At 51.3% G+C, this 12791-nt stretch overlaps 1 protein-coding gene across 1 annotated transcript; it reads left to right on the top strand.

Moving 5' to 3' along the window:
• The first annotated feature begins 637 nt into the window (after window positions 1-637).
• On the top strand, window positions 638-12163 carry Cel (carboxyl ester lipase). Its single transcript, XM_004654047.2, has 11 exons — window positions 638-889; window positions 4750-4900; window positions 4987-5109; window positions 5342-5539; window positions 6076-6206; window positions 6356-6463; window positions 6630-6747; window positions 9359-9545; window positions 9738-9941; window positions 11287-11484; window positions 11795-12163. The coding sequence occupies exons 1-11, from the start codon at window positions 734-736 to the stop codon at window positions 12108-12110; spliced, it is 1890 nt and encodes a 629-aa protein (XP_004654104.2). The 5' UTR covers window positions 638-733; the 3' UTR covers window positions 12111-12163.
• Window positions 12164-12791: the final 628 nt, after the last annotated feature.

The following is a 12791-nucleotide window of genomic DNA, read 5'->3' on the forward strand; positions in this document are numbered from 1 at the left end:
TTTTTTTTTTTTTTTTTGAGGCAGCATCTCATTCTAGGCCATGCTGTTCCTGAACTTTTGGCAATCCTCATACCTCTGCCTCCCAAGTGCTGGGGTATGAGCCATTATGCCCTGCTAATCTTTTCTTTTTGCTAGAGTGACACATTCCTAGAACTAATGGCCTCCTTTTCCATGACCTTCACTCTTGACCTAGTTCTCTCTTCCTCTCCCTAGTTTTGTCTCTCTGCCCATGGTCCTTGGTTGAGCTTTTTCTTTTTTCTTTCTGTTTTTTCAAGGTAGGGTCTTACTTTAGCCCAGGCTGACCTGGGATTCACTATGTGGCCTCACACTCACAGCGATCCCTCCTACCTCAACCTCCCAGGTGCTGGGATTAAAGGTGTACTCCACCACACTGGGCTGGTTGAACCATTTTGATGATCAGTTTTTCCTCAGGGGACATCCTGAGGGAGTTCCTTGGGCAACTGCCCTGCTGAAGGTGGGGCACACAAGGCATACAAGTGAATTGTGTCCATTTCTTTGAAGGTGACACCAAGCCCTGGTGAAAGCCAGAATACAGGATACTCTATACCCAACCAGTCCTCTATCCTAGAAGCACACCCTCCATCCATGCCACCTGTCTCTGTTCCCAGGTAGGCAGTAACCCACACAGGTGTACCATGGGCACCACCCAAGATGCCCAGGAGCGGCCTGCTCTGGGAAAGATAGACCGTCTCCCACCTGTGCATCTGTGTGTATGATCCTGTGTGTGCGCGCGCAGCCTTGGCACCAACTCCATAAATACCCGGGGCACAAAGGGAAGGCTGTCCAGACAAAGACACTCACCATGGGGCGCCTGGAGCTGCTGGTTGTTGGCCTTACCTGCTGCTTGGCAGTGGCAAGTGCTGCGAAGGTAAGTAAAAGGCCTGCAGAGGCCCCACGTCCTCTTTCCTGTTGAGCTAAGTGTGGGCACAGGGCCTGGAGGAGAGAGGACAGACAGAACAGGGTAAGAACTCAGCCGTGCCTGCTGTGCAGGCCCTGTCCTCCGCACATCCTTCACGGATCCAGCACAGCAAGGGCAATGCTATTTGAATTTCAGATACACCAGATCTTAATTTTATTAAAAAATTAAGAACATTTTGTATGGATACATCATGTGTTGGTTCCAGCTCCCTCCTCCTTCCTCCATTCCACAGGGTGTCCACCTCAGCGGGGTTGCTGGTATTCCCCATGAGGTTGTGGGTTATGCATTGTGGGAGCAGCAGTTATTGGGGGGAGGCAGTGCCTCTGGGCATGACGTCCCAACCTGTGACTTTTACATTATTTCTTCCCCCTCTTCTGCAAAATTCACGAGTCTTGGTAGGTGGGTTTTAAGTCTACTTCAGTGATGAGTTCTTAGGACCCTCTGGATATCTGCTTTGGTAGGTGTTGAGTGTCCTCAGTGTCTATCTCCTTCACCCTGGTGCTGTTTGTCAGGCTCCCCCTGGAAGCAGCACTCTTGAACTCCCCACTTCCTTGGTGGTGGTTTTGTTTTTCAAGGTAGGGTCTCACTCTGGTCTTGGCTGACATTGAATTCACTATGTAGTCTCAGGGTGTCCACAAACTCATGGCGATCTTCCTACCTCTGCCTCCCGAGTACTGGGATTAAAGGCGTGCACTGCCATGCCCAGCCCAGAAGCAGGGTTTTTGTTTGTTTGGTTGGTTTTGGTTTTTATTTTTTGGTTTTTTTGTTTTTGTTTTTCTCACTGTAGTCCAGATTGACCTGGAATTCACTATGTAGTTTTAGGGTGGCTTCTAACCCATGGCAATCTTCCTACTTCTGCCTCCCAAATGTTTGGATTAAAGGCGTGACACCACACCTGGCTCTTAGAAGCAATTTTTTGTTTTTGTTTTTGTTTTTCCAGGTAGGGTCTCACTCTAGCCCAGCCTGACCTGGAATTCACTATGTAGTCTCAGAGTGGCCTTGAACTCGCGGTGGTTCTCCTACCTCCACCTCCCAAGTGCTGGGATTAAAGGCATGTGCCATGCCCAGCTAGAAGCAGTATTTTTTTTAAATATAATTTTTATTAACATTTTCCATGATTATTAAAAAAAATCCCATGGTAATACCCTCCCTCCCCCCTCCCCACTTTCCCCTTTGACATTCCATTCTCCATCATATTACCTCCCCATCTCAATCATTGTACTTACATATATACAATACCAACCTATTAAGTACCCTCCTCCCTTCCTTTCTCTAGAAGCAGTATTTTTCTTTTTTCTTTTTTTTTTCTTTTTTTGAGGTAGAGTCTCACTCTGGTCCAGGCTGACCTGGAATTCACTATGGAGTCTCAGGGTGGCCTTGAACTCATGGCGATTCTCCTACCTCTGCCTCCTGAGTGCTGGGATTAAAGGCGTGCGCCACCACACCCGGCTAGAAGCAGTATTTTTAAAAGGTATTTTAATTTATTTGTAAGCAGAGTGAGATAGAAGAGAGAGAGAGAGAAAGAATAGGCACACCGGGGCCTCTAGCCACTACAAAAAATATCTCCAAACACATGTGCTACTTTGTGCATCTGGCTTTATGTGGGTAGTGGAGAATCGAACTCTGGTCATTAGACTTTGCAGGCAGGTAACTTAACTGCTGAGCCATCTCCCCAGTCTCCAGAAGCAGTTTCTGGTGTAAGTATATCCCTACCATATTTGGAAGACCTTTATAGTAAAGTCCATTGTTGCTCTAAAGCTCAGGTGGGCCTCCTGAAGTTTACCTCCAATACTGGCAATCTGACCTCTTAACACCCCACTGAGGTCAACTTGTCCCCCATGTGAGGTAGGGTCTTACTCTAGCCCAAGCTAACCTGGAGCTTACTCAGCAGTCCCAGACTGGCTTTGAACTCATAGTGATCTTCCTCCCTCAGTCTTTCCAGTGCTAAGATTAAAGGCGTGTACTACCACGCATGAGGCTTTGTCCCCGTTTTGTTGTTGTTGTTGTTTTTCGAGGTAGGGTCTCACTCTAGCCCAGGCTGACCTGGAATTCACTCTGTAGTCTCAGGGTGGTCTCAAACTCACAGTGATCCTCCTACCTCTGCCTCCCCAGTGCTGGGATTAAGGGCATGCACTACCACACCTGGCTTTGTCCCCATTTTATAGAGAGGAAAGCAGGGGCCCAATGCAGATAAGCAGCTTGCCCAACATTACACAGCAACCACTTCCTGTTCTGTTAACAGGAATCCCAAACATCTAGTCCAAACCAGGGGCCTGGCCTTCATGCAGCCTCCATTTTCTGCTCCTCCTGGGAAGGTGTGAACCCCACCTATTATGTGCAAAGCTGCCCATGAGTGCTGTCACGAAGCTGTACCAGCTTTTCCAGGGTACCTGTAGTCTGCTTTTTAACTGTCCTTCCCCCGCCCATGAGGGCCAAGTCACAGAAACCTGGACAGATGCTGGAAGAGTATGTTGGCTTTGCACCAAGGATCCTAGCTCTTCACACTTCAGTCCAACCTGTTCTCTCTCCAGCCTTCATCTTCCACCGTTAGCTTGAGAACCACCCTCTTCATCCCCTGCAGTCCCTAAGACTTGCTCCTTGAACCTAGAAGTTGGAGTGCTGGTTCTGAGCTCTTCCCGTGGGTTGGAAGACATTTTCTTTTTTGGGAAGGTTATCTTGAGGAGCAAAGGGATCTGAACTTCCTCCTCACTGCTCCAATAGCCGGTCATCACTCCGACCCTGCCACGGTGATCAGGACTCTTGTCTCCCTGAGGCTCTCAAGTCACAACCACACAGACACTTGGGAGAGGTGACTCCCCCGCCCCTCCGGCACTGAGCTGCCTTCCTGGCCCCTCCCAGCAGCGTGGGAGCTGGAATAAGGATGCTCAAATGCCCCAGCTAGGTACCTATGGTGACGATCTTCTTGGCTGACTCCTTCTTGGTAACTCACCCATTGTGGTGGCAAGCTCATAGGCCTGGACTTCAGAGGGCTATTGGGATCCCAGCTAGCTCTGGGGCTTCAGGCCATCCAGAACTTGGCACAGGGAAGAGTCAGGGGGCAGCACTACCACTGCTGTCCAGGTAAACAGAGCTGCTCCCATGCACACACTGGACAGACAAAGAGAGGCGACCTACTGATGGCCCCCAAAGTTGGTCAGCTGCATCCAGCTTCAAGCAGGAAACCCTTTGTACCTCAGTTCCCAGGGGACAGTGACCAATGAGCACCTGCCTCCAGGCTTCTCATGAGCTGTCCTACTGGGCAGCTCATCACCAAAGTCCGCCCGACACCGAATGGCAGTGCTGAGGGGCCAGGTAAGGTGTAGGGTCTTTCTCAGCAGGGAGCACAGGGACTGTGAGTACCTGTACACTGGGTCACCAACTCCATGCCCAGCCAGCTAGGCACTGGGGAGGCAAGGGAAAGAGAGAGAGGGACCACACCTCAGCAGCTCATGGCTGGGTATGCAACATTAATACACCGAGCATAGCCTGCTTCTGCAGGCCTCTCTGATGTTTCTGGGAAAACATTGCTGCAATCTCTCTTGCAGATGGGAAAACTGAGGTTCTGGATCCCAGGTGGCTGAGTAGAACGTGGGCTGGAGCAGCTCCTCTAGATGCTGGAGCAGGGTGCCCTAGAGTGGGGAACAGTGAACCAGCCCCTCAAGCAAGCGGCAGGAGGCCCATTTTGTCCCGTCCCCCGACGGAAGCTGTCTGTGGGAGCTGCTGGCACCCTGAAGCCTGCTCAGCCAGCCACTCTGCACTGAGGCCAGCCAGGACCGAGCCTGTCTCACCCTGCTGTGTCTCTCCCCCAGCTGGGCTCTGTGTATACAGAAGGTGGTTTCGTGGTGGGCGTCAACAAGAAGCTGGGCCTCCTGGGTGGTGACTCTGTTGACATCTTTAAGGGCATCCCTTTTGCTACTGCCAGGACCTTGGAGAATCCCCAGCGTCACCCCGGCTGGCAAGGTGGGTGCTGGGTGCTAGACTGCTCCTGGGTGAAGGTGGCAAGGGGTTGGTTGTCTCCCTCACACCAGCCCCATCTGTCACTGCAGGAACTCTGAAAGCGAAGGACTTCAGGAAACGATGCCTGCAGGCCACCATCACCCAGGACAACACCTATGGAGATGAAGACTGCCTCTACCTCAACATCTGGGTCCCCCAGGGCAGGAAGCAAGGTCTGGCCCCCAGATCCCAAGAGCTCTTTGAGTCCTGGTGTGGGTTGTGTTGGGTGTTGCAAAGCTGAGTACCCCTAAAATCAGAGTAGGACAAGGAGGAGGAACTATTACTGCTGGTCTCTGCCACATTCTGGGGCAGAATGTCCACTTCATCAGGGCCAGGGAAGTGGCTGGGAAGGCGGCCGGGGGTAGGGGCGGAGGCAACTGCAGTCACTGCCTGTCCCTGTCTCAGTGTCCCACAACCTGCCTGTGATGATCTGGATCTACGGAGGTGCCTTCCTCATGGGGTCTGGCCATGGGGCCAATTTCCTCAAAAACTACCTGTATGATGGGGAGGAGATCGCTACACGTGGAAACGTCATTGTGGTCACCTTCAACTACCGTGTCGGACCCCTGGGCTTCCTTAGCACCGGGGATGCCAACCTTCCAGGTCTGCTACATGTCTGTGGCCCTGGGGATGGGGCAGTGGGCATGCTCAGAGCTCAGCAGAGGGGCATTCCTCAGTATCTCAACCCCGACTAGCTCTAGAATACCCCACAGCAAGGCCCAGAGCCTCTTCCACAGAGCTGGGATGCTGGAGCTGAGCTGAGAGTATAGGAGCCCCTGGCAGTGTAGGGAAATAAGTGAGGCCAGGAGGCACAGGGAGACGTCTAAGGGAACAAGACAGGGAAAGTGATGACAGCATGGTACATTGGGGCAGAGATTGGTGGGCATGGGAGCCACAGGATGGACAGAGCACAGGAGGGGCCGTGCAAGGGAGTGGGGGAGATGAGCGGGGTGGCCATTCTGCTGGCCACTCCTGTCCATACACCTCCAGCAGTCCATCCCACTCAGCCTCTTGAGACCCACCATTTGCCATCCGGGTCTCAATGTAGTCGGGGACATGATTTGTACCTACAGTGCAGTCCCTCAGCCACTCAAGTCTAGCCTCCTCCAGCCCTAGTTAAAGGCCACTCCCCCTACCAGGTAACTATGGCCTTCGGGATCAGCACATGGCTATTGCCTGGGTGAAGCGGAACATCGCTGCCTTTGGGGGAGACCCTGATAACATCACCATCTTTGGGGAATCCGCTGGAGGTGCCAGCGTCTCTCTGCAGGTCTGAGGTCCCCTGGTGGGGGAAGGCTGCCTCCAAGGAGGGAGCCAGTGAGGTTGGGGACAAAGGACAGAGGAGAGTGGGGCTGATGTAGTTGGTTGGGAGCCCTCAGCCTGGGGGCAGACTGCTAATGGGACGTCTGGGTGTTGTAGACCCTCTCCCCCTACAACAAGGGCCTCATCCGGAGAGCTATCAGTCAGAGTGGCGTGGCACTGAGCCCCTGGGCCATCCAGAAGAACCCACTCTTTTGGGCCCAAATGGTGAGCACAGAGGGCAGGAGTGGGCAGTGGTGGGGGCTCAGTTTGATGTCCTAGTGGGGCCCTTGCTCAGTTCCATTCTGTTGTGGATCCTGCCTTTGCTCACAGTTATTCCAAGCCTCTATCACTGGCTTCCTCTAGCTGCCTACCTACCGGTGCTTTCCCTCAGGTTGCTAAGAAGGTGGGCTGCCCCACAGATGACACCAGCAGGATGGCCAATTGTCTGAAGATTACCGACCCCCGTGCCCTGACGATGGCCTACAAGATGCCCCTGAGGGGCCTGGAGTGTGAGTAGGTGCTCCTGGGAGGGAGCCGCGTGGGAGGCAGGTGCAGAGGAGGTCCTGCGAGGGCAAGCTCAGCTTCTGGAGAAAAGAAGAAGCGGCCAGACTGGGGCCAGATCCTGTCCCTAACTCGTTGGTGTCCCAAGCCACCACTCTTTGGCAGGCCCCAGTGGTAAGGGGAAGGGGTGTTGTTCATCCTGTGTTCCAGAGAGACATGGACCACCTCCCCTTTGAGGAGGCAAATGTGGGCTCCATGCCCCCCAAGTGACACATAGATATGCAGTAACTTGCACGTACTTTGGGGAGCTTACTGGACCCCATCCAGGGTCTTGGTGGTGGATAGTCACCATCCTTCCTTCCCTAGTTCATTCAGCAAACACTTAACCAAACACCCACCTACTGTGGTGTTTGGCCCTTGTGGCTGGAGCAAACACCGAGTGCCAGCTTCTCAGCTTGGAAGCTGCACTCTGCCAGGGCAGATTCTAACAAGCCCTATCACTGGCCTCCTCTTTATTGTTGGTCATGCTGGGTGAATACCACTTAAGCTACGTTTTTTGTTTGGAGCTCTACTGAGCTGACAGCCTCCACCTGTCCAGCCAGCCTCTGGGTTCTTTAGGGGCCAGTCAGCAGTTTGGAGGGCGTAGACCTCACACAATTTAGCCAACTGACCAGAACTCATCCCCCACAGACAGCGCCTCTTTATCCTCTCAGCTGCTTTTGTTTTTACAATTTTTTTCATTTCTTTTATTTATTTGTTTGTTTGTTTTGTTCATTTGAGAGAGAGAGAGAGAGAGAGAGAGGGAGAGAGAGAGGGAGAGGGAGGGAGAGAATGGGCATGCCAGGGCCTTCAGCTACTGTAAACAAACTCCAGACGCATGCACCACCTTGTGCATCTGGCTTATATGGGTCATGGGGAATGGAACCTGGGTCCTTTGACTTCGCAGGCAAATGTTTTAACCACTAAGCCTTGTATTTACAAATTTAATATTTTTTTGAGGTATGGTCTCACTCTAGCCCAGAGTGACTTGGAATTTACTATGTAGTCTCAGGGTGGCCTCGAACTCACAGTGATCCTTCTACCTCTGACTCCTGAGTGCTATAATTAAAGGCGTGTGTCACTATGCCTGGATCAGAAACAAATTTTATAATTGTGAACTTGCAAGTGGTTATATACTGTACAGTGTAGACTTAATGACACATAAGCACCACACCTCCTCTAATTCATAGATTCATCTTACTTGGCATAGAGACTTTTTAAAATCAGATACTTTTGGGCTGGAGGGATGGCTCAGTAGTTACGATGTTGGCCTGCAAAGCCTAACAACCCGGGTTTGAGTCTCCAGTACCCACATAAAGCCAAATATACAGTGGCACATGCAAATGGAGTTAGTTTGCAGCAGCCAAAGGCCCGGGTATGCCCATTCTCTCTGTCCATTTCTTCTCTCTCTCTGCTTGCAAATAAATAAATAGAAATACTTTAGCTAGGTGTGGTGGTGCACACCTTTAATCGCAGCACTCGGGAGACAGAGGTAGGAGGATCACTGTGAATTCAAAGCCACCCTGAGACTCCGTAGTGAATTCCACGTAAGCCTGGGTTAGAGTGAGACCTTACCTTGAAACACCCCCCCCAAATTTTTAAAAATATATTTATTTTTATTTTTATTTATTTATTTAATTTGAGAGCGACAGACACAGAGAGAAAGACAGATAGAGGGAGAGAGAGAGAATGGGCGTGCCAGGGCTTCCAGCCACTGCAAACAAACTCCAGACGCGTGCGCCCCCTTGTGCATCTGGCTAACGTGGGACCTGGGGAACCGAGCCTCGAACCGGGGTCCTTAGGCTTCACAGGCAAGCGCTTAACCGCTAACTCTCCAGCCCCCCCCAATTTTTTAAAGTGTTTTTATTTTTTTTAATTTATTAGAGACAGAAGGAGAGAGGGAAAAGGGGAGAGAGAGAGAGAGAATGGGCATCCCAGGGCCTCTGGCCACTGCAAACAAACTTTAGATGCATGTACCACTTCATGCATCTGGCTTTCATGGGACCTGGAGAATTGAGCCTGAGTCCTTAGGCTTCACAGGCAAGTGCCTTAACCACTAAGCCCTAATAAATGATAACCTCCAGCCCTAAATAAAAATATTAAAAAATAAATGAAACAACTAAACCAACTAAACATGCCCATTCTCTATCTCTCTCTGCTTGCAAATAAATAAAAATATTTTTAAAAATCAGATACCTTATATAGCTTATTAAGCTTTCTAGAACTTGATTTTGTTCACATAGGCCTTCCTTGTCTCTGATTTGGGTCCAGTGAAGAGAGAGGGGAAAACAAGTGGTTGATGCTGAGGCAGAAGGACAGAGCTGGCTTGTGGAGCAAAGTCTGGAAATGCTTTTGCTTGTCAAAGTAGAGAAGGTTGTCCCTGACATCAAGGCCAGGTTTGTGGCTTAACATCTCACAACTCACAGGACAGACATCCCTCCAACTCAGGATTACCCAAAGCTTCTGGGTGTTGGTATGGAGGTCTCTGGTGTAGATCAGAGAAGGAAAGAGAGTTGAGTGCAAGAGCCCAAGGGAAGGGTCAGGCAAACAGTAGAAGGTTCTGCTGGCTCTCCCACCCAGACCCCATTGTGCACTATCTGGGCTTTGTGCCTGTCGTCGATGGAGACTTCATCCCCGATGACCCCATCAACCTGTACGACAACGCTGCTGACATCGACTACCTAGCAGGCATCAACAACATGGATGGCCACCTCTTTGCCACCGTTGACATGCCAGCCATTGACAAGACCAACCAGGATATCACAGAGTAAGCAGGAGCCTAGGGCCAGGGTGGCATGAACCCAAGGACATTGGCAAAAAGTGGGCTGTAGAGAGGCCAGCCCAGGGGAGGAGAGGAAGCGTCAGTAAGGTGGAAATGAAGACGGGGTGTGTCTGGAGGTGTGCAGACAAGCTCCCATGAGCACCACGAGCATGTCTAGCGTCTTCTTGGTCCCGGCAGGGAGGACTTCTACAGGATGGTCAGCGGGCTCACTGTCAGCAAGGGGCTCAAGGGCGCCAAGGCCACCTTTGACATCTATACTGAGTCATGGGCCCAAGACCCATCCCAGGTGAACAAGAAGAAGACTGTGGTAGACTTGGAGACTGACACCCTCTTCCTGATACCCACGGAGGTAGCTCTGGCCCAGCACAAAGCCAATGCCAAGTGAGTGTCTGCGAGGCGGGTGGCTCCCTGTGAGGGCTGCCTAGCATGCCACACTTTCCTGCTGAGGCCTCTTGGCTAATGAAGTGATGAATTTAGCTCTGGGTAATCCATCATTCAAAGCTAAAAGGGAAACAGGCCTTTGCCTTGTCCAATCATGTGACTCGTTCTCTCATATGGAGAGTACCAACAACTTCTTTTTCCACATGTATTTGTGTATGTTCATAAGTGAGTGCACATGTATATGTGGATGTGCATAATTGTATACTTATGTGTGTGTGTGTACACGCATGTGCATGTATAGGCCAGAGGTTGATGCTGGGTGTCTTACTTGGTCACTCTCTAAATAACATTTTTTTTTCTTTTGCTCTTTCAAAATAGGGTCTTGTTCTAGCCCAGGCTGACCTGGAATTTACTATGTAGTCTCAGGATGCTTTTGAACTCATGGTAATTCTCCTACATCTGCCTCCTGAGTGCTGGGATTAAAGGCATGCACCAGAGCGCCTGGTTTATAAGTTTTTTTTTGCAGGGGGGCTTTTTTCAAGGTAGAGTCTCACTCTAGCCTAGGCTGACCTAGAACTCACTCTGTAAGTCCCATGCTGGCTTCAAACATATGAGATTTACCTACCTCACTCTATCTAGTGCTGGGATTAAAGGTACCACATCCTGCTAATCACCCTTTTATTTTTCACTCGTTTATTTCTTTGGGAAATATTTTTAAAATTTATCTGAAAGAGAGAGAGAGAGAGAGGGAGGAAGTATGGACATACCAGGGCCTCCTGCCATGGCAAATGAACTTCAGACACATGTACCACTTTGTGCATCTGGCTTTAAGTGGGTACCATGGAATTCGAACCCAGGTTTTGCAAGCAAGTGCCTTTAACCCCTGAGCTATCTCCTTAGCCCAACCACCTTACTTTCTGAGACAAAGTCTCTCACTAAACCCAGAGCTCATTGATTATACGAGACAAGCTAGCCAGAAAGCCCTGAGGATCCTCCTGTCTCCACTTACCCAGTGTGGGATTATAGACACATGTGCCACACACAGCATATTTATGCAGGTGCTGGTGAGTCAAACTCAGGTCCTCTTGTTTGTGTGGAAAGTGCTCAGCAGACTAGGCCATCTCTCCATTTCCTCAGCCCCTCCCAATCTTTCTTGATACTGAACTACAGGAGGAAAGTGCCTCCAAATGCTTGGTCAAGGTGAGTTACAAACACCATGGAAACCATAGATCCATGAGTCTTGGTGGGAATTCTCCAGCTTCCCTGGCCTCCTTCCAGGACCCATCTCTGGGCTGAGTAGCCCTAGGGGAACACCCCGCCAACCAGGCTGCTCTGCTCCTTTCAGGAGTGCCAAGACCTACTCCTACCTGTTTTCCTGCCCCTCGCGGATGCCCATCTACCCTAAGTGGATGGGGGCCGACCACGCTGATGACCTCCAGTATGTCTTTGGAAAGCCCTTTGCCACACCCTTGGGCTACCGGGCTCAAGACAGGACCATCTCCAAGGCCATGATCGCCTACTGGACCAACTTTGCCAGGAGTGGGTAAGGTCTGGGGTTGAGCTGGACCCGAGGGCAGATGACTTGAGGGCTTCCGGCCACCGTGATTGTGCAGGTCTGGGCTGTGGCCATTCCCTTACTTGGGCAAGGGGCTTATCTCCCTGAACTTTGGTAGCCAGTTTGCACACGGGGATAAGGGTTGCTGACCAAGCCCCAAGACGGAGCACAAGCTTAGAAGGGCTGGACGCAACAAGAGTGGTTCAGACAGCCAGGGCTGCCAAGGTGTGGGTGCAGAACTGGCTGGGAGTATGGGTCTGTAAGCTCAGCTTCCACCCAGCCTGTTCTTACTCTGCAGGGACCCCAACATGGGCTACTCTCCTGTGCCCACCCACTGGTATCCTTATACCCTGGAGAATGGCAACTACCTAGAGATCACCAAGAAGCTGACGAGCAGTTCCATGAAGGAGAACCTGAGGGCCAAGTACCTGCGGTACTGGACCCTGACCTATGAGGTGCTGCCCACGGTGGACAGTGACCAGGCCACCCCTGTCCCCCCCACGGATGACCCAGAGACTGTGCCCCTGCCCCCTGCGGATGACAGCCAGGCTGCCCCCGTCCCTCCCGCAGGTGATGCTATGGAGACCCAGATGCCTGTTGCCATTGGCTTCTAGTGTCTTGAGAGCCTTGACCCCAAGAGACCCTAGCATGCGCTCCAGCACCCTCCTCTCAGCCCTTTCTGAACAATAAAGCCTCAGCTCTGTCCTCCTGGCATCTGTCTTTGCTCCTGAAGCAGGCTGAATGGAGGGGTCCTCTGTCTTCAACAGCCACAGGTGCTTGGCTCACTGCTTCCCTGTCACCTTAGTCAGGCTCTGGAAATCAAAATATTAGCCTCACTTAAAGAGGTCAGAGAAGTTAAGTGTGGTCATCTTTCACGAGCCAGAAGCAGCGAAGGAAAGGAGGGACTCCTGGGGAATCAGCACTCAGTGGCATCCTTCAGCCTGGCCAGCAAGAGGCCACAGGCTTCTGGCGGAGGGACGGGCTACTGGGAGTGGGAACCTGGCTCACAGGAGGGCTCCTGCAGTCTTAAGCAGTGTGTGATGACTCCCAGACATAGAACCAGCAGGGGGCCAGGAAATGTAGTTCTGAGCAAGGTGGAGGATCTCCATCAAGGAGAAGGGGTCAGACAGAGAATGGAGGAGACCAAACCCTTCCTCTCCAGACAATCCTCTTCCCCTGGCTTTTCCTGATCTCCACCTCCCACTGAGATTTGCCTGTAATGTGTCCCTACTTAGTGCTGAATTCCAGAGTTTGATTTTGAAATCTACATGTGGCTAATTGGTAGACAAAGAAAC

This window comes from Jaculus jaculus, chromosome 1 (assembly GCF_020740685.1).
Source record: "Jaculus jaculus isolate mJacJac1 chromosome 1, mJacJac1.mat.Y.cur, whole genome shotgun sequence".
In the NCBI taxonomy this organism is placed as follows: Eukaryota; Metazoa; Chordata; class Mammalia; order Rodentia; family Dipodidae; genus Jaculus; species Jaculus jaculus.